At 37.5% G+C, this 21550-nt stretch overlaps 1 protein-coding gene and 1 long non-coding RNA gene across 4 annotated transcripts in view; one reads left to right on the forward strand and one right to left on the reverse strand.

Moving 5' to 3' along the window:
• LOC122815157 overlaps positions 1–11642 on the reverse strand; it is a 413630-nt gene extending 401988 nt beyond the window's left edge. For both annotated transcript variants that reach the window (XR_006366934.1, XR_006366935.1), the window contains exon 1: positions 11533–11642. This is a non-coding gene — a long non-coding RNA (uncharacterized LOC122815157). The remainder of the gene's footprint in view (positions 1–11532) is intronic.
• A 38-nt stretch (positions 11643–11680) lies between these two features.
• Positions 11681–21550, forward strand: part of TWF1 (twinfilin actin binding protein 1) — a 473821-nt gene continuing 463951 nt past the window's right edge. Inside the window, exon 1 of one of the 2 annotated variants that reach the window (XM_044087409.1) lies at positions 11681–11794. In XM_044087409.1, coding sequence (XP_043943344.1) covers positions 11770–11794 — 25 coding nt within the window. In that variant the 5' untranslated portion in view covers positions 11681–11769. The remainder of the gene's footprint in view (positions 11795–21550) is intronic. The other variant, XM_044087410.1, reaches the window with a different exon arrangement.

A 21550-nucleotide genomic window follows, 5' to 3' on the forward strand; every position in this document is an offset into this window, starting at 1 on the left:
AGCGCTTAACCTTTTGGATTAAAAGAATTGGTTTTATTCCTTCGTAAGCTTCTGTTGGTGGATTCTGGTCCATTTTGCATCATTTGTTGTTGTTTCTTTGAACTTTTACTAGTTGTCATGCAGGACCAGGAAGACACCAATGGTGCTTCATTGTCTCGAGGAATTCAACGGTTCGTGCTGAAGTTTCAGCAGTTCAAAGTGAGCTTAAAAACTGTTTGACCTAGTATCTGGTCTTGTTGTCACTAGCGATAAACAAGGTATTTCCTCTTGTTCACCGCCACACCACAGGTTCGTGAGGCAGCTCCAATTGACAATCAACAATCTCTTATCAGTAGAGAGAAAAACGTTACGCTATAACGAAGGCGCTCTATTCATCAGCAGAAGGCTGCTAACGAGGGTGTAGCAGGAAGCAGTTACCGAGGCTTTCCTGAGGTGTCCTGGGACTGTAGATGTAGGTCTCACTGCCAACGACGCTATTGATTTACCGACTCCAGTGTAGTGTCCGAGCTTCCCAGTTGACCAAGGCCGGTTTACCATTTTGAAGAAGCACGGAATCATGCTGATCCATTGCGGACTACTCCAGCTCAGGATTTCACTTTTGACTTTAGTATCAACAGGGCACGACGAGAGGCGGAACGCAATGGTGCTCGATCTAAAGTTTTACAGACTAAGAAACCCTACAAAAACTTTACACAGAAGTCTCATTTTGCTACAAAAGGTAATGTGCAATATATTAATTCCAGTCCTAATCAGGACTTTAGATCCAGAGTAACACAGCAATCGGACATTGTTAAAAGGACAAAATACTGATTTTTTAAAAATGACGAGAGACTTAATGGAATATTTTTGACCAAAATGAGAATTTTGATTTTGAAAAAGGGTGGTTTGAATCATTCACACAATAATCATGTTTATGGTTCACTTAAAGATATGATTTTGATTTTGCAAGAAACTGACTGCATACAGAAATTGTAAAATAGACATGAGTTATTTACAAAACTGTTTGGATTTAAAAGTTGTACCTAAGGGCATACGTTTTAAGCTTCCTCATGGAATTACATACAATAATGAGATGATGCAAGAGTTCAATGGTCTTTTGACAGTTTTGGATTTTCCTACATGCATTTGTTGATTAAATACCAACAAGAAAATGTCGTTGTTAGCTGAACAATTAGAGAGTATGTATGAGGCTATAATGTGTGACACTGATTATGATACTTTTAAAGATTTGTTTAAAACAATTTGCTTTAGCTGATGGTAAAGCTAACAACATTATAGAGAGAAAAGTAAGAAGCTAGCTAGGGATGTAGAATTATATAATTCCAAAAGGGCTTATATTTGGCCTAAAAGTAAGGACAAAATGAACCATATTGAACAAGACACCAACGCACATACATCTAGATCTATACAAAGGGATTTTCAGAGGGACAGGTTACATTCTCACATGAAATTCAACAGACAGTGGAACCTCCACAGAAATTAAACGAAAGTTTTCAAATTAAAGTTAGTGACACTCTGGGGGATGTCTCACTATCGGTTGTTCCCCCCACACTGACCATTTCTAACACCAACATTATTCAAACTGATGAAAACTTACAAGAATTTTAGCATATTCACCCTTGCATTATATCTTCACATGAAGGTTTCAAAGTGTATAATTACACTGACATGGAGGTTGACCATGACTTCATTAGTGTCATGTGTAAAGGCATGAAATTCATTCCAACTGTTGGCAGCGACTTAGTGGATAATATTAAACAAGTGAAAATGTTCTGAAAACTGAACCTAGCTATTGCCTTCAATAATTCAGCGGAACAGATTGATAAGACGGTGGATAACAAATTAAGTAAGAAAAGTACATTTATTCCCACTAATCACCCCAGTATATTTAATTTTGAGAAATTGGTGTGCAAGGATTTATATAGACTGCACAGAGACATCAGGAACAGACATTCATTATTTTATGATCCAGTGAACAATTTAACACAGATAGAGAGGAGTTGTTTGCATAAGGTATTACTTAATCAGGAGGTCCGAATCATGAAACCTGATAAGGGGGGAGGGATTGTACTTTATCAGATGGAGAAATATATTTCCAGCATTCATGATATTCTCAATCAAAACGAGGTTTATGAAACTGTATCCATTAACCAGATTAATATTGGACATCGTCGCATAGATCTAGCTATCGAAGAATATCTTATTGACAATAGGATCACTAACGAAACCTATATGTATCTCAAAAATGATTATCCAGTCCTGGCTAGCATAGTTGGGATCCCTAAGATTCACAAATCCTTGGATCAACCCCCCTTTAGACCCATCATTTCAGGATCAAAATCGAAAACATTTTGTTTGAAGTGGATTGACCATCAGCTCAAGCAGTATGAGAATATTCCCATCATGAAGGACTCTTGGAGTTTTTTGGGAAAATTAACACAGGACTATTGGCAAACCAGTCTCATTTTAGTTACCATAGATGTAGTGGACTTGTTTTCATGTATCCCAAGCACAATAGGACTGGAATGTTTTTCTAACAGTTTACGGAAATATTCTGGATTTAGCTGGGATAAAATTTCCTTGTTATGCGATATGATGGGACTGGTATTGGAACACAACTACATCACCTTTCAAGGAGAGTATTTCAAACAAATAAAAGGAGTTGCTATGGGAGCTTCATGATTTTGCAAATTTGGTGATGGTTGAGTGGGAGGAAGAGACTTTATTCAAAAGCAACTATTATGCTGACATAAAATTCACGCCAGATATTTGGATGATATCTTTATTTTATGGCATGCCAGCTGAGAGGCTGCAAGAATTTATGGATTTCCTCAATAATTCATCCACATTCCTAAAGTTCACACACCACACTAGTGAACATAACATACCATATTTGGATGTTTTAGTTGGTTTGGATACCAGTGGTTTTACATCGCAAACCTACATTTTCTAATGATTACCTGTACCACACCAGTAATCACCCACCACACATCTTTAAAAATATAGTGAAGGGACAATGTATCCGGGCTGTAAGAATGTCATCAACAGAAAAGACTATGAGATCCGAAATAGAGACTATTAAGAATTTATTTCTTAACGATACCCATGCAAAATGGTTAAGGATGTGACAGAGTATGTGAGTAAAGAATGGGGGAAGAAGTTTCCACCCCTATTAGGTAAATATATAGTAAGATCAGAAGGTAAATGTAAGGAAAATGGACCTTTTGGAAGGGCCTGTATTTTGACATACTCCCCATACACACACTACATTCAAGACATCTTACTTCAACACTGGGACATCATTACAGCCTCTAAATTAGACCATATAGTGGGACCCTCACCTATATTTGTATATAAGACTGGAGCTAATCTGAAAAGAATTTTGGAGAACAGTGGCGTCCAAAGGAATCTGCCACTTGCTCTCCAGGGCAGCTAATTTACAGTAACATTTACACACTACTCATTTTATATGTATTTTTGATATGTAATGGAATTACTGTAGAGTTATTGTATTATTGTATTGGTTTGTAAACAAAATCATGTTTAGTCTTACAGTGTATGCATTATATGGAAGATTAGCCAGGTTTTTCTTGTACTTTATCCTTAAAAATTTTGGCGCCTTTTTTTAACTTTTCTAATTAATCAATTAATCTTTTAACTGAAGGGTATATATACCAGGTTTTATGCTGTTTTTATTGGTTCTGATGAAGACTAGTGTTACTAGTTGAAAGCGCTTAACCTTTTGTGGATTAAAAGAATTGGTTTTATTCCTTCGTGTACGAGCTTCTGTTGGTGGATTCTGGTCCATTTTGCATCATTTGTTGTTGTTTCTTTGAACTTTTTACTAGTTGTCATGCAGGATCAGGAAGACACCAATGGTGCTTCATTGTCTCGGGAGGAATTCAACGGTCTTCGTGCTGAAGTTTCAGCAGTTCAAAGTGAGCTTAAAAAACTGTTTGACCTAGTATCTGGTCTTGTTGTCACTAGCGATAAACAAGGTATTTCCTCTTGTTCACCGCCTACACCACAGGTTCGTGAGGCAGCTCCAATTGACAATCAACAATCTCTTATCAGTAGAGAGAGGAAAGCCGGTTACGTTACACGGAAGGCGTTCTATTCATCAGCAGAAGGCTGCGAACGAGGGTGTAGCAGGAAGCAGTTACCCACACGAGGCTTTCCTGAGGTGTTCCGTGGGACTGTAGATGTAGGTCTCACTGCCAACGACGCTATTGATTTACCGGACTCCAGTGTAGTGTCCGGAGCTTCCCCAGTTGACCAAGGCCGGTTTACCATTTTGGAAGAAGCACGGAATCATGCTGATCCATTGCGGACTACTCCAGCTCAGGATTTCACTTTTGACTTTAGTATCAACAGGGCACGACGAGAGGCGGAACGCAATGGTGCTCGATCTAAAGTTTTACAGACTAAGAAACCCTACAAAAACTTTACACAGAAGTCTCATTTTGCTACAAAAGGTAATGTGCAATATATTAATTCCAGTCCTAATCAGGACTTTAGATCCGTAGCACACAGCAATCGGACATTGTTAAAAGGACAAAATACTGATTTTTTTAAAAATGACGAGAGAGACTTAATGGAATATTTTTTTGACCAAAATGAGAATTTTGATTTTGGGAAAAAGGGTGGTTTGAATCATTCACACAATAATCATGTTTATGGTTCACTTAAAGATATGATTTTTGATTTTGGCAAGAAACTGACTGCATACAGAAATTGTAAAATAGACATGAGTTATTTACAAAACTGTTTGGATTTAAAAGTTGTACCTAAGGGCATACGTTTTTTTAAGCTTCCTCATGGAATTACATACAATAATGAGATGATGCAAGAGTTCAATGGTCTTTTTGACAGTTTTGGATTTTCCTACATGCATTTGTTGATTAAATACCAACAAGAAAAATGTGCGTTGTTAGCTGAACAATTAGAGAGTATGTATGAGGCTATAATGTGTGACACTGATTATGATACTTTTAAAGATTTGTTTAAAAAACAATTTGCTTTAGCTGATGGTAAAGCTAACAACATTATAGAGAGAAAAAGTAAGAAGCTAGCTAGGGATGTAGAATTATATAATTCCAAAAGGGCTTATATTTGGCCTAAAAGTAAGGACAAAATGAACCATATTGAACAAGACACCAACGCACATACATCTAGATCTATACAAAGGGATTTTCAGAGGGACAGGTTACATTCTCACATGAAATTCAACAGACAGTGGAACCTCCACAGAAATTAAACGAAAGTTTTCAAATTAAAGTTAGTGACACTCTGGGGGATGTCTCACTATCGGTTGTTCCCCCCACACTGACCATTTCTAACACCAACATTATTCAAACTGATGAAAACTTACAAGAATTTTTAGTGAGCGAACATATTCACCCTTGCATTATATCTTCACATGAAGGTTTCAAAGTGTATAATTACACTGACATGGAGGTTGACCATGACTTCATTAGTGTCATGTGTAAAATGCCTTTACATTCAAATTCATTCCAACTGTTGGCAGCGACTTAGTGGATAATATTAAACAAGTGAAAATGTTCTGCCGAAAACTGAACCTAGCTATTGCCTTCAATAATTCAGCGGAACAGATTGATAAGACGGTGGATAACAAATTAAGTAAGAAAAGTACATTTATTCCCACTAATCACCCCAGTATATTTAATTTTGAGAAATTGGTGTGCAAGGATTTATATAGACTGCACAGAGACATCAGGAACAGACATTCATTATTTTATGATCCAGTGAACAATTTAACACAGATAGAGAGGAGTTGTTTGCATAAGGTATTACTTAATCAGGAGGTCCGAATCATGAAACCTGATAAGGGGGGAGGGATTGTACTTTATCAGATGGAGAAATATATTTCCAGCATTCATGATATTCTCAATCAAAACGAGGTTTATGAAACTGTATCCATTAACCAGATTAATATTGGACATCGTCGCATAGATCTAGCTATCGAAGAATATCTTATTGACAATAGGATCACTAACGAAACCTATATGTATCTTAAAAATGATTATCCAGTCCTGGCTAGTATAGTTGGGATCCCTAAGATTCACAAATCCTTGGATCAACCCCCCTTTAGACCCATCATTTCAGGATCAAAATCGAAAACATTTTGTTTGGGGAAGTGGATTGACCATCAGCTCAAGCACGTGTATGAGAATATTCCGCACATCATGAAGGACTCTTGGAGTTTTTTGGGAAAATTAACACAGGACTATTGGCAAACCAGTCTCATTTTAGTTACCATAGATGTAGTGGACTTGTTTTCATGTATCCCAAGCACAATAGGACTGGAATGTTTTTCTAACAGTTTACGGAAATATTCTGGATTTAGCTGGGATAAAATTTCCTTGTTATGCGATATGATGGGACTGGTATTGGAACACAACTACATCACCTTTCAAGGAGAGTATTTCAAACAAATAAAAGGAGTTGCTATGGGAGCTTCATGTGCCCCGATTTTTGCAAATTTGGTGATGGTTGAGTGGGAGGAAGAGACTTTATTCAAAAGCAACTATTATGCTGACATAAAATTCTACGCCAGATATTTGGATGATATCTTTATTTTATGGCAGGCGTCAGCTGAGAGGCTGCAAGAATTTATGGATTTCCTCAATAATTCATCCACATTCCTAAAGTTCACACACCACACTAGTGAACATAACATACCATATTTGGATGTTTTAGTTGGTTTGGATACCAGTGGTTTTACATCGCAACTATACCGTAAACCTACATTTTCTAATGATTACCTGTACCACACCAGTAATCACCCACCACACATCTTTAAAAATATAGTGAAGGGACAATGTATCCGGGCTGTAAGAATGTCATCAACAGAAAAGACTATGAGATCCGAAATAGAGACTATTAAGAATTTATTTCTTAACCGCGGATACCCATGCAAAATGGTTAAGGATGTGACAGAGTATGTGAGTAAAGAATGGGGGAAGAAGTTTCCACCCCTATTAGGTAAATATATAGTAAGATCAGAAGGTAAATGTAAGGAAAATGGACCTTTTGGAAGGGCCTGTATTTTGACATACTCCCCATACACACACTACATTCAAGACATCTTACTTCAACACTGGGACATCATTACAGCCTCTAAATTAGACCATATAGTGGGACCCTCACCTATATTTGTATATAAGACTGGAGCTAATCTGAAAAGAATTTTGGAGAACAGTGGCAAAGACAGAAATAGGACAGATACACACAAAGGTACTACAAAATGTGGAAGATGTAAGCAGTGCTCACACATTAATATGGCCAAGGATATTCGCCTTAAAGACAGTAACAACACTTATATTAGGACTAGAACAGGGAACTGCAACACGAGTCAGGTGATTTATTTGGCAACATGCGTGAAGTGTTCAGGGTTTTACGTTGGGAAAACCGAAAGAAATTTGAAAAAGATATATACGAACACTACTACCGCATCCAGAAAAAAGACACAAAAAATGCTTTGTATAGGCATATATCTGAGTACGGGGAAGAACATTTGTTTCGGTTTGCCATCATTGACCATATTGAATGCAGTGTTTTTGGAGGGAACTGGAAGATGAAATTAGCTGCCCTGGAGAGCAAGTGGCAGATTCTTTTGGACGCCACCAGACCCCCAGGACTTAATGATTCCATCAGCATTAAACCCTTTTTGGCCCTTGCACAGTAAGGTTATTTAGAATGGAGATATTCCTTTCCATTAGTTTTATTCCAGCTAGTTTTGTAATGTCATCAATTTTTATTAGTAGGATGTGGTTGAAGTTTTATAGCAAGGACAGTACTATTAGCGTGTATACACATATTTACAGATACATTGCTCTCATTTACATACTACTCATTTTATATGTATTTTTGATATGTAATGGAATTACTGTAGAGTTATTGTATTATTGTATTGGTTTGTAAACAAAATCATGTTTAGTCTTACAGTGTATGCATTATATGGAAGATTAGCCAGGTTTTTCTTGTACTTTATCCTTAAAAATTTTGGCGCCTTTTTTTTAACTTTTCTAATTAATCAATTAATCTTTTAACTGAAGGGTATATATACCAGGTTTTATGCTGTTTTTATTGGTTCTGATGAAGACTAGTGTTACTAGTTGAAAGCGCTTAACCTTTTGTGGATTAAAAGAATTGGTTTTATTCCTTCGTGTACGAGCTTCTGTTGGTGGATTCTGGTCCATTTTGCATCATAACGAAAACATGCCTTGTGATTGACTTTGGCTGGGGTAGCTAATTTAACCTCAAACTTGGCTTTGGTAGATTTTATTAAGCTCCTGAGTTGTTTATTTCAGTGACAAGGGCTGTAACATTCTGGGCATTACTCTTCTTACTTTTGGTCAAAATTCTTTTCCTTTTATTATAAAACTTGTTGATATTATAGTTCTACCAGGTTTGTTTCTCAGGTTTGCCCTGCAGTTGTTCCTACGGGATACAGCTGCATCTATGCAGATGTTTACTTGTTGGTATTGTTCAATGGTGTACATTTCTGTGTATTCCTTGGAGTTAACTAGGTTTGGTCAGGATTTAAAGATTGCTAATATATCACTTAGGAGTACGTAGTTTGTAATAAGGAAATTTCTAAAAGGTACCTTGGGTCGAAGGGATCACTAGTTTCAGTTTTATTTTGAATGAGACTGCTTTATGATTAATTCAAATCCAACCCTGGACGAATCCAAACAGACTGGTCCAGTGCTTGGAGACTCCCTATGTCCTGACTGAGTAACTCCACTTATTTTTTTCCAACAAAAGAGGGAGAAGAAAGGGAAGAATTTTGAATTTATTCGTACCTAGAAGCTTGTTTAAGTTGGACATATCTAGAAAAGAACTTCAGTCATCCTTCTTATACAGCACCAGAAAGAATATTAAATAATATAGTGACCCTCTGAAACAAGAAGGACCTACTGAATAACATTTTCCTTGATATCAATTTCAGCAAGACTTGCCTTTGGACAGCTAATTCCAGAGACCCTTTGTAATCTTAGCACGGTACAAATAACAATTATGTCCCAGGCCCTTGGTCCTGCATTTTTTGTTGCCTCAAGTCTTGGAAGGACATCACAGTTCTTCTGATACTTAGAAGAAATATTCTTAGTAGGAGCCTTAAATAATATACTAGAGCCTGAAATCCTTCTTCAATATCAATTTCAGCAAGGCTCTTCTTTTGACAAGTGCAAGAGAAGCTTTTGAAATCTGAATGCAGCTTGGAAGAGGCACAAATTATGTCGGAACCTTTTTTCCAACATACTCTGTAAGCACACATCTAGGTAAAGAACCATGTTTTTTTCTGACACTTAGATGTTCTGTCCTCATTTACCACAATGGTTCTTACAATGATAATGTTAGATGACTGAGGCTTCTTGTTGCCAGACAAGGACAGGAAATAGAGGTTCCTCTTCGCCACCACAAAGGGATTACCCTCCAACTCAATTACTGGACACTTCACTCTTTGTGGAGGAAGGAATATTTAAGTGTGGATAAAAGAATGGGCTCTAGTCATCTTTCTATTGGACACGACCACCCCTTGGCAACTTATCTTGAAAGGAAGATCTCTACCTTTGACCAGATGTATTACAGAAGGGAAACGTTTTACTCCAGACTCCTTGAAACAGTAGCCAAATATATCTTACTAGACAATGTCTGCATGTTCTTCTTATTCCTGTAGTTGCATTACAAAAGTACCAGCAGCTTCACCAGAACTGGACCCCAGGATGGAAAGGCAAATTCCTGATCTAAATAATCAGTACTTGTGGCACACTCACCTCCTCAACAAGATTATGAATACCTCACATTTTAAGTGACAAAAAGCACTATGACATGAGTTATTAACATGTGGGAACATGCACTCTAGTTTCTTTATCTTTCAAGCATAGATATTGCAACATGGAGTTTGAATGATATTATTACATCACATATAACAAATAGTTAAAGATCTTAATCCTCCTACATGCAGTCAGATTAACTAATCTGTTAATTAGTCAAAAACTTTCATCTTTACCTGAAGAAAGGAAATATTAAAGTATTCTAGCTTGTTCTAGCAGTTGCATGGTCCGTGGATCCATATGTGTAACATTAAACCAATGCAAAAACCTTTCAGAAACCATGTATTACTTTCCCAGACACCTAAAAACCTTTCAGTAGGACATAACAGTCCTAGAAAACAGATGATCTTAAAAGCTGAAAAATGTAAGCGGGGTAAGAAAAATATTTACAGATCAACATTTTATGCTAATAACATTTTTTTTCTTTGAACTGTTTTCTAACTTTACCAATAAGCACTTCATTTTATATCTCAAGAGGCACCTCCAATAATACCCTTCCAAATACCCCAGTTTACAAAATTAGCCCTTTCCATGGAGCCCCACCAAATACCATTATTTCTATTTTCTTACAGAGACACCATTCAACATGGCTCTAATAACTACAGTATACTGTGCCTTGCTTATACCATTTGTTTAAAAGGAAAACTTGATTTTTGTTGAACTCTGTATAACCAAGATCCCCTCCCCTGCATACAGGAGAGTTGTCATGGTAAAGGGACACAAAGAGTACTTTATTTTTTAAAGTAAAGAAACATTACTCTAAAAAAAAATAAACACGAAGAAATAGCATCCCTACAAACATGGTAGCATGGCACCTTAGGTGGTTTCATAGTTTGCCCATGAGTAAGCCCAGCCTTGCACCAAACTCTCAAAAGCTTTAACCATCAACAAACCCTCCTAATTTAATACATTTTACGGATATCCTTTTACAGTAGAAACGTTGATGCTTGAATTACTTATCTTTTATTTGGTCATCAGACTTACTTACTTACTTCATAACCAACCTAACCTAGATACTCAAAAAATCTTCTACAACAAGGTCTGAAACTGAAATGTATGTCATTATATAGTAACTTCAATTCATTGTAATTTGCCTTAAAAACACTAATTTTATGAAGAACATACCAAAAATAAGAGGCAAAAATCTGGACAGTTGAGAATTATGCCCCCTACCCAATGTGGATCATATAAAGGGTGGCAAGCTGTCAAGCTGCTTAAGCTTTTAGCTCTCAAAAAATATCTTCTACCACAGGATAGTAACACGTCACCCGCCCCTCCACACATACTGCTTTTTCAAATCTTTCAAGACTCTCTTAATATTCACATAAAGCATATCTTATCATTTACAAAATACACAATAATTAGAAGGGCCTGCAAATGCCATAGTCCAAGAGGGTACAAATCCCTAAAACATCATCTCTTAAATCCTTTCAAAGGTAACAGACGAATAGTATGATCTGCTACAACAAGATGATCACGGATATCACTGCCAACAGACTGTTAACTTAAGGGGGGGGGCTTAAACCTTTCATTTTTTTAACAATACTGTGAATTGCAAAAGCTGACGTAAAAAGTTTAGTCCTACGCGTGAAGGTTTTCTCAGATCTGTCACTTCAATATTGTCCACATTCACATAACAACAACGAAGGGCACCACAATACAGAATCCATACCGATATCCTGATATTTAGCTTAAAAAGAAGACTCGTATTCCACAAAATGCCTACTTGAACCTTCAAAACACATTACGAGGGACAACATACTCTCAAACTTTCTGGCGCTGTTCGTTGCCTTGACAATACAGTGGCACGTTATGATGACGTATATAGACCGGTTGCCGGGTAGAAATTGATGATTGTTTCATTCATTTCCTTGTTGTTGGAGCTCGTAGAAAGAAATTTTACAACATCATGTCTCACCAAACTGGCATTCAGGGTAAAGTGTTAATTAGAACCTTGATTCAACGACATCACTTAAGTTTAGGATTATGTTATGTCCTCGACATAATGCATGTAATACTAATGTATTAAGCGTTTGTGGCTGGCTTAAAGGGAAATATTGTGTTGTGGTGGATTTTGATTGATTGAAACTGATTCCAAGTGACAGTTCATGGAAGAAGCAGAACAACGGGATTATTTGTTCTCTTGAAAGATGTATGCCGTGCTTTACGATTATAGATTGGTTTAACTTCTTTCATAATTGCATAGTTTAAACACTTCTCGTTTGTAAGTGGTGGCTCGTTTATAGTAGTTTAGCAAGAAAACTATTTATTTTTATACCTATATGCCACTGCGTCTGTGGTTGCCAAGGCATAAGGAACTTGAAGTGTTCCGGAATAGAATCGCTTATTTTTGACTGCTAGATCAGCTAACTGAACTAAACTGGCTTCAGAAAATGCTTACTGTCTTTTTGCATTCCTTCATATTTTATTAATTTTTATGGTACTAGAAAGGTTTCATTAATTTTCGGGGTTTCTGTATTTTATTTTATTTTAATTTTGCTGCACGTCTGTAGGGCATACCTTTGGTAGTAGACACAATGGGCACTAAAGTGGCAGTTAAGGATTTATTTGGTGAAACTAAGAACATTATATGACAACGTCAACGATTTTTTAAACAGTTTTAGAATTGATGTTGTAAACAATGTTTTTTATTCTACTAAAATATTTATAGATTTTATCACAAGAATATACACTGTATACTTGTCAGACATGCAATTGTTTCAGTACTGTTGTGGAGTTTGTGCGTGCCCCCTTTTCCAAAGAGGCTGCTGCACACGAGTGTTTCAGGACTCCCAAAGTGTAGGCAGTACTGCTGACTTTCACTTGATTTTCATTTGCGTCCGATCCGCCTGAGGCTGCGTTTCTGTTTTCATCCACACCTCTCAGCCTCTTAGTACAAAAATTATAGTTATATCTAAAAATGACAACGGCTTTTTTTTCCTGAACAACTCTCAGCTTGAAGGCTCAAATAGCATAGACTGTTTCCATCTGAAACTAGTGTTGAAAGATAAGGTTGTACAAGGCACTTACTGATGGTACTGCGCCTCTATAGCCTTTTTAATAAGTGGCAACAGTTAAAAATAATCTGACACCTTGTTTAAAGTGTATAAGGAGCAACATTTTGAGGTCTGAGTACATTATTTCAAGTGATAGGCAAGTAGTGAGCGTAGCAGTATGACATTTGAGCTTAAATATGGTTTTAAATATTGCTGTTGTAAACTTAAAAAAAAATATATTTATTTATTGACATTTGGTGACCAGGAAAGTTCGACTGTGTCAGAAAAGCATTTTCAGCAGAGGCCCAGGGAGAAAAGGTCCAAAACAGTAGCTTAGAGACAAAAGCAGTAAATCAATAATCAGAAGTAATATATCACAAACTTCAAGAACATCATAACAGTTTTAGAAGCAACATAAGGTAGTAGCGAAAGTACATAATAATTTTGTAATTAGATCATTTTCACAGTGTATAGCTTTCATGGTGTATAATAGTCCATTTGAGATAGACACAAAGAACATGCTTATGGGTTGAAAGGAAATAACATTAGACACACAAAGTAGTAGTACAAGAAAGAGGGGTAAGCTAAAGGTGGATTATATGAAGTGCTATTAAGTAGTATAGGAGAGAAAGGGCATATAGCTGTTAGTGGATGGTGTACTTTTGAGTTGGAAGGATTTGAGGGATAAGTAAGGAAGAGTGAAGTCTGTAGGATGCTGGAGGGTAGGTGGAAGGATAAGAGGAGGGGAAAGAAGTCATAGGGGTGGGAAAATGTTAGAGTTGGCAAAAATAGGTCCAGGAATTGTAAAAGTAGTTTTTTAGTGTGAGTTTTAACTTTTTGGGGTTGTCTGCACTGGTAATGCTATTTGGTAGGTTGCTCAAAAGTTTAGCTATGGCATAGGAATAGAGACACTCGCCTGCTCTTTTGTTAAGTTTGTGAATGTATGTAAGTTGCCTATTGTTTGAACGAAGGTTTCTAGTGGGAATGTGGGTGTGGAGGATGCTTTTAGGGCTGGAAACTATCAGGTTTATGTATTATTTATTTTTATTTATTTATGTATTTATTGGCATTTGATTACTGGGAAAGTCCACTGGGCTGTGGAGGGCCCATTTTCGGTGGAGGCCCAGGTAGAAAAGCTCCAAGGTATTTTTAAGTGAAACATAATAGATTTGAAGACTATATGCAATAATTACGTATAATGCATCTGCTTGAGATTAATACACAGTAGACAACAGGTGCAGAATGATTATAATTAGTGGTGAATAGGTACAGTATTTACAACAGTATAATAATGGTTTAAGTAATATCCATAAGGCATACAGATACTGGAATGAATGGAATGTAAAATTTAATGTGGTGTTTGTAGAGATAGTTTAGGAGGGAGTGTGGTACATGGTAGGATTCAGTTAGTGCAGAAGATAAGAAAAAACAAAAGAGTATAGGCTGGGCATAGAGAAGGACTGGCTAAGTTCAGTAGGAACAGATTAATGTCAGAAGAGGAAACAGATCCATTTAGAGAGGAAGAGGTTTTAAAGTTGCAAGGATTATGCAGAGTGTGGATGTCTGTAGGGAGGGAATTCCATTTTTTGGCCCTGATCCATGAGTAAAGTAGCTGTCCTATGGGTAACCTGGGTTTATGGACTTGAAGAAGCTGCTGTTTGGGTCGAAGTGCTCTAGTGGGGTTATAGAGGCTGATTAGTGAGTTTAGTGCAGGGCAAAGTTGTGGATTATAAATGAGTTTGTGAGTAATTGTGAGCGGGAGAAATAGTAATGGGGAAACTCAGGCCATTGTAACTTTTTTAGAGCAATGCAATGATGAGTAGAGTGGCGGGTGTTTATAGCGAATTTAGAAATTTTGTTATAGCAGATTTCTAGTTTCGACAGTAGGGATGACCGGAGATTGCTGAACAGTGGAGCACCATAGGTTCAAGAAGGGACTAGGTATGTTTGTGCTACAATTAGTTTAGATGGGAGGGAGAGGAACTTGCTATTCCTATAAAATAACTAGTTTCTTATGGGTCTTAGAGATGCTGTTTTGAATATGTAAATCGAATTTGAGGTTTTCATCTATTATTCCTAGCAATTCGGCGTGGGCTACTAGTTCAATATTAGTAGCATTGAGTGAATAAATGTTGAGGTTGACTTTATTTGTTTAGGATTGTTTCTTGGGTGTGAAAATCATAAGTTTATTGTTTTTTAGGGTTAAGATTGAGATGGTTGGTGCGGAGCCATGTCTCCACAGAGGAAAAGGCTGCTTGAGTGTTTTGATAAAGGAGAGTCTCATTGGGTGCAGAGCAGACTATGGTAGAATTATCTGTATATTGGACGAGGGAGCAATGTGGGATTGCTAGATGGAGATTATTGATGAAGATGTTAAAAAGCAGAGGGCCTAAGATGGAACCTTGGGGGAACACTGTAGGGTTGAGAAGGAAGGGGGAAATGGAGTTGTGCCACCTGACAACTTGTTCTCTGTTATAGCTGTCAAACCAGTTGATGGCATGGGGAGATAATCCTATGTGTTATAGCTGGGATAAGAGGAGAGAATGAGAGGTGGTGTCAGATGCTTTTGACAGATCTATAAAAGGGCAGACACTATGTGTCCTGAGTCCCAAGCTTTGTTAACTATGTCTAGAAATGAAATCAGTGCAGTGGATGTACTGTGACCGGGACGGAAGCCATGCTGTGTTGAAAAGATGATCTTTGTTCTAAGGAGATATTGTAGGAGTTGTTTTTGCACACATTTTTCAAGGATTTTGGAAATGGTGGAGAGTATAGTGATGGGGCGAAAGTTCGAGATGTCAGTTGAGGGTCCTCCTTTATGAAGTGGAATGATTGCTTGTCTTCAAAGAGAAGGAACACAAGATTCTAGAATTGATCTGTTGATCAGAATACTAATGGGGTAGGCCACAGCATTGGCAGCAGTTTTTAGGAACTTGGCAGGAATGTTATTGTCAGAGTTTGAACCAGGTTTTAATTTTGACAGAAGGTTTTTAATGAAGGAGGTGGGGACAGGAGAGAAGTTGAACTGTGAGTGTGGAGACTGCTGTAGGGAAATTGAAGTTGGGATATTTTTGCTTGGAGAGGTGTGATGTAAGGTCTAAGAGGCATTAGTGGGAGTAGGGGAATGTTTTGGAGGGAGTGGGATGATTTAGTTGTTGGAGTAGCAATGTTAGAGAGAGGTGTGGAGAAGGAAGCAGTAATGTTGATAATGGTGTCCAATAAAGTAGGTGTTAAAAATACTGGCAATTTGTTCTGGAGGCATGTCAGAATGTGGACAGGGGTTATGTTTGGTGCCAGGGTTCAGGAGATTATTTATGGATGACCAAAACATTTTGGGGTCATTAGTTTTTGTGCTGCTGTTATAGGAAGTCAAGATAGTGGGGGAATTCTAGCCAGTTAAAGTCCTTGTGGGCATTGCGGTCATGGGTATGGTAGGAATAAAGTAACAAGGCTGGAGTTTGGTTTTGAGAGAGGCATGTAAATTAGTGAATATAGGAGCACCATAGAGAAGAGAGGGGATCAGGTAGATATTTGCTAGTGTTTTCTTAGGGTTTGGGTCCAAAAAGTTTTTATGTCTGTAGAGTGTTCCTAGCTTGAAGTGAGTTGTGGTTTGTTTGTTTTTTTTTTTTTTTTTTTTTTATGGCATTAAGAATGTGTAGATCATACATGAGTTTGTGGGTCTATATTATAAATACAAAAGCTCAAAATAGCAAATACATCTACACCGACACATAAAGGTCGATGTACAAAATTGTAATCGGTGAAAATGAAAACACAGAACGTATTTGCTTGACCAGCAAGGTGATCGTGGAGATGAGGAAATATGTCCTTTTCCCCACTGTACTGCGGTCTTGGAGTTGGTATATTTAAGTGGAGGGGTGGGGGCGCAGCCCCCTTTATGGATGGTGCAGGGGTGCTTGCCCCCCTTGCAAAAGTGTGTTAATTTAAGTTTAGTTAGTTAGTTTGAACTTACCTGCATGGTGCTGTTGATTGACGAAATACGTTCGGTGTTTTCATTTTCACTGATTACATATTTCGCTGTTTTTGTACATCGACCTTTGTGTCAATGTACATGTACTCGCTGTTTACAGCTTTCGTGTTTATAATATAGACCCGAGTTTATTGTCTATGGTGACTCCCAATAGTTTTGCACTTGTAACAATTTCAATCTCTGTTTTGTTATGGAAGTAGATTTTGAATTCTGATGTGTTAGCTTTGGTAGAGAAAAGTAAGTGTTTGGTTTTGTTTGGGTTAAGCAGCAATTGTGCACTGTCTAACCACAATTCTATAGAATAAATGTGCTCTGTGATTTATTCAGTAGGTTGTGGATGTTAGAGGAGGAAATGGTAGTAGAATCATCAGCATATTGGATTAGTGTGCTATGATGGCAGGCAGTGTGTAGGTTATTAATGAATATATTAAAGAGGAGGGGCCCTAGGATGGACCCCTGTGGTGCTCCTATTTTGTTGGTTTGGTATTTAGGTAGACAACCTTGCCATTTACACATTGTTGCCTGTTGGATAGACAGCTATTAAACCGTTATTTGGAGGTTAGTGAGCAGCCTATTACTGATACTTGCTGAATAACATGTTTTGCTTTAGCGTATGTCTTCTGAAACATAAGAGTCTCTCGGTATTTAGTGACTTCACTCCTCAGTGATTTGCCAGAAAAAAAAAAACATAAGAACAGAGCAAAAATCTGGACATTCTGATAAACTCTGGACAGTTGAGTGATATGATGTGACTCTCTGGCACTGTGCTGGTCTGAAACATTCTGAACAGTTAAGAGGTCTGGTTTGATTCTTGGCTCTGCACTGGGATGTGCTGTGGATAAAGTTGCAGTTTCACATGGAAACTGCATTTATATGTGCTAAGTGTTACTTGTGTAATGTTTTGCTACGTTAGAAAGCTTAAAGAACAGCCAACTCGTATTGACTATTACAGGAGTGGGAACATAACCTTGTTAAACTCAAAACAATTATTGTACTATATTTATTGGCTTAATTTTTGACGTGAGAAGTATAAATTGTAAACCTTTTGCATCTTTGTAATTAAAGGCTATATTACTGTTGTCAGTTAATGTATGCAGTGTTCTACTGTGCTTAACTAATGTAAATATTAAAGTTAAATTCAGAAGACTAAGATGGCACATGTAGATAAGCAGTTTTACCATTTATTATTGAATGGCCGCATTTCGATGGGGTGGATTTCTCATAAATCTAGAAAAAAATGGAAATGACAATTCACCTAGTTTACTTAATGCTGTACCGTGTTAATTTTTAGTATTGTTTTGCTGAGTTTGAGTTCTAATAGAATGACTGTTTTGTTTTGCCGTGACATTTAATTTAGTTGCACAAGACTGGCTAGGTGGATTTATTTTCCTTGATGAAGCAATTTGGAAGTTACATTTGTTACCACAACATTTTTTGTTGAATACTAATGATGTGTGAAGACTTGCATGTTGGCATTCACAATTAAGTACACATCACAGCTGCCTGGATATCATTTGTGGGAGTGGAACTATAACCATGGACTACTGTATTGTTTTTGATTTTGGTTCAAATGAAGTAGATACATTATTATTTTCCACAAATCACATGTGGTACTGATGCATCCTACTGCATATGACTAGAAACTGCATTGTAGTATTGAGGAAAGAGTTGCATCCCATTACTGTGGTACACTTCACATTGAGAGTTGTGTAATAAAACGGGATTTAAAGCCTGCAGCAGTAGGAAGGCGCTCCTTATATATGTTATAACAGTAACATTTGACATTGTGATACCCAATGGATTTTTGAGAAAATCAAATGTTGCCATGATTTGTAAAAGGTTTTCTTCAAAAAATGTATCTGTGCACTAGTGCAATTTCTTAATTCTTTTCTATAGCTAGTGTGTGCTGAAAATTAGGCCCCTTGTAGCATTCTTGTATACCAGATATTGCCAGCATATGTAAAAGATTTTTCACAGAGAAGAGTGTCTATATGGGTCCCCCTTTCCAGTAATGCACTGTAATGTCTACAGTCTCATAGTTAATTGGTTGCGTTGTTAAAAGTAAAATGCTATTAAGTGCTTTATTCTCTCTTCATTTTAGATGTTGCTAAAGCATCTGTGCTGTTAAAAATGCTTCAATGTACTAGGACAGTGATCCCTACAATTACTGTAAATAGTACACTAAATAAAGGTGTGGCATGCTTAGAGTAATGTTAGGTGTGTAGCCTGGTACTAGGACAGTGATTCCTAAAATTATTGTAAATAGTACACTAAATAAAGGTGTGGCATGGTTAGAGTAATGTTAGGTGTGTATCCTGGTAATAGGACAGTGATCCCTACAATCGAAGTTACTGTAAATAGTACACTAAATAAAGGTGTGGCATGCATAGAGTAATATTAGGTGTGTAGCCTGAAGTGCTCTGCAGGTGGTCAGACAACTTCACTTTAGTGAATGAGAAAGTACCACACACTCAAAAAAAATCTTAGGCTATACATCCATGCTTTTTATTGTACATCTTTTAGTAAAAAAGCATTTTAGTACACTGCACCAGCACAGTGCAGTTTGAGGGCTCCCCACAGTTACAGTAACTAGTTAAGAAATCCATCCATCCATCCATCCATCCACAACCCCTTTTTTCCAGTTTTGTACATCGGGTCAGAGTGTCACTGACAGTCATCTAGGGTCAAGGTTTACACCACCAGGTAGTTCTTCCACACCACGTACTCACAAGTACATTCACACCCGATGGCCAATTTAATGTTCAGTCTACCTGCATATCTTTGGAATGTGGGAGGAAACTGGAGAACCCAGAAGAAACCCACGCAGACACAGGGATGCAGACTCTGCACAGAAGGCACTCCAGCCAAGAATTGAACCGGGGAAACTCGTGCTGTGAGGTGACAGCACTATCCTGTCTGTGGCACAGTGCTGCCTTAACACCATTATTATCAGGGTGCCTGCCACAGATATAAGTATTCTAAGTTTGATTTTTTTTTTTTAATTAGATGTTGCAGATTAGAATAATTGCAGAAAAATGCATCAGAGGGCATCAGTGTGTACTAGGTAATTTAGTGTCCTTTTATCATAAGTTGTTGGAAGTGATGTCAACATAAATTCCGGAAGTAGGAAATGTGCATTACCTCCCAGGCCAATACTTTTCTTTCTTGTATCTTGTGGATTTCTAATATTTGAAAGCCTTGCATCAAAGTAACACTGAAATTTCTCTTTTATGTACAGTTCTGAAGCACATTTTGTTTGAATGATATTGATGCTTGGACCTGTCGGTTTTCATTTTCACCTTTTTAACTTTGTATTGCTCTGTTTTAAGATGATTAATGTTGTTCTCCAAGTACTTTTTTAAAGGGAAACAATGCCTGTTCATCATAACTATTGAACAGGGAATCTGAAAAAAATTCTTAAACTGCTCAACAGTATTTGCTTGAAGTTCTTTGATGGCACATGGAGAATGGAAAGATCAGATGATTTTTGAACTAAGTGTACAGCTTTGTTATTGCACCAACAGGAATGGCATGCTGACAGAAGTTTGCCACACTTTTGCATCGGTCTTAATTCACTGTTTTGGGAACATTTCAGGACAGATAAAGGATGTGCATGCAACACTCAGAAAAATCAGTCTTTGGGCAGAATGACTGGATTCTGGCACAAAGCACTTTTAAATCCTAGCCAGGCTTTCTCAAATCTTGATGCTCTAAGTCCTATCAGTCTTGGTTTGATCATTTAGAGTTGAAGGATAACCTGCTAATAAGGTAAAAATTCAAACAACATGTACTGTTTACTGTGAATTCCACTTATCTGGAGTTCCTGTATTTTTGTAAGCTGCATGCTACATGTTAATACGCAAGTCAGATAAGAAGTACTAAGGTTATTGCAGACCAAACTTTCAGTCTTCCTAAGTGTCAGTGTACAAAGATGTGCAGTTTGAAGACTCTATCCAAGTATTGCGGCTGTCTCATATCCCTACCTTTATCCTTTCTATTGGTCTGTTCCAAGTAATTTTGAAACTCTCTGATAACTTCCAGAGTCTCACTCTCTGTGAACTACCATTTTTCCCAATTCTAATTTGAAGTGTCTTGCTATCAGTTCACACCCATGTGTCCTCTTTCCCCCGTCCATATTTTCTCTTTAGCTCTACCCCTACCTGCCTCCAGCCTCCAAACAATATAGTGTGCCAGGCAGGAGGGAGAGAAATGAAGGAGGTTATCCCATTGTCCTTTCACAGAGGGTCTTGAGGGATGCATGCATATGGGGCACAGATATATGTTGCAGTGTATATGTTGAGGACTGGGGAAACCACCTTCCTGCCTCAGAAAGAAGAGGTATGGATTTTTGACTATAGCTTCCCATATGAAAATATGAGGCAACCAGCGCTGACGACCTGTTGCATGCTTCCTTCCCAGACGTGCAGAAGTTGATAGGGCTGTAATAGAAAAAAAACATAGAACCACAGCTGATACTTGGGGCCTCTCAGTCTGCTCTACCTGGTGGTGGGAACAGATTGGCCAGTAGACTAAGGAGAGAAGAAAAATCTTCTCTCTTGTCTTAAGGTTTTATACCTGCCCAGCTTTCTAATTCTGTGTTAATTCCCTGATGTCTCAAAACTCTTCACCATTTTGAAAACTTTGCATTGCATGGTTTTACTACCCTAACGTTTGTCTGTACAGTCTCTACAAATGTGCAGATT

Source organism: Protopterus annectens, chromosome 11.part0 (genome assembly GCF_019279795.1).
Source record: "Protopterus annectens isolate FY-2018-M chromosome 11.part0, PAN1.0, whole genome shotgun sequence".
NCBI lineage: Eukaryota > Metazoa > Chordata > Ceratodontiformes > Protopteridae > Protopterus > Protopterus annectens.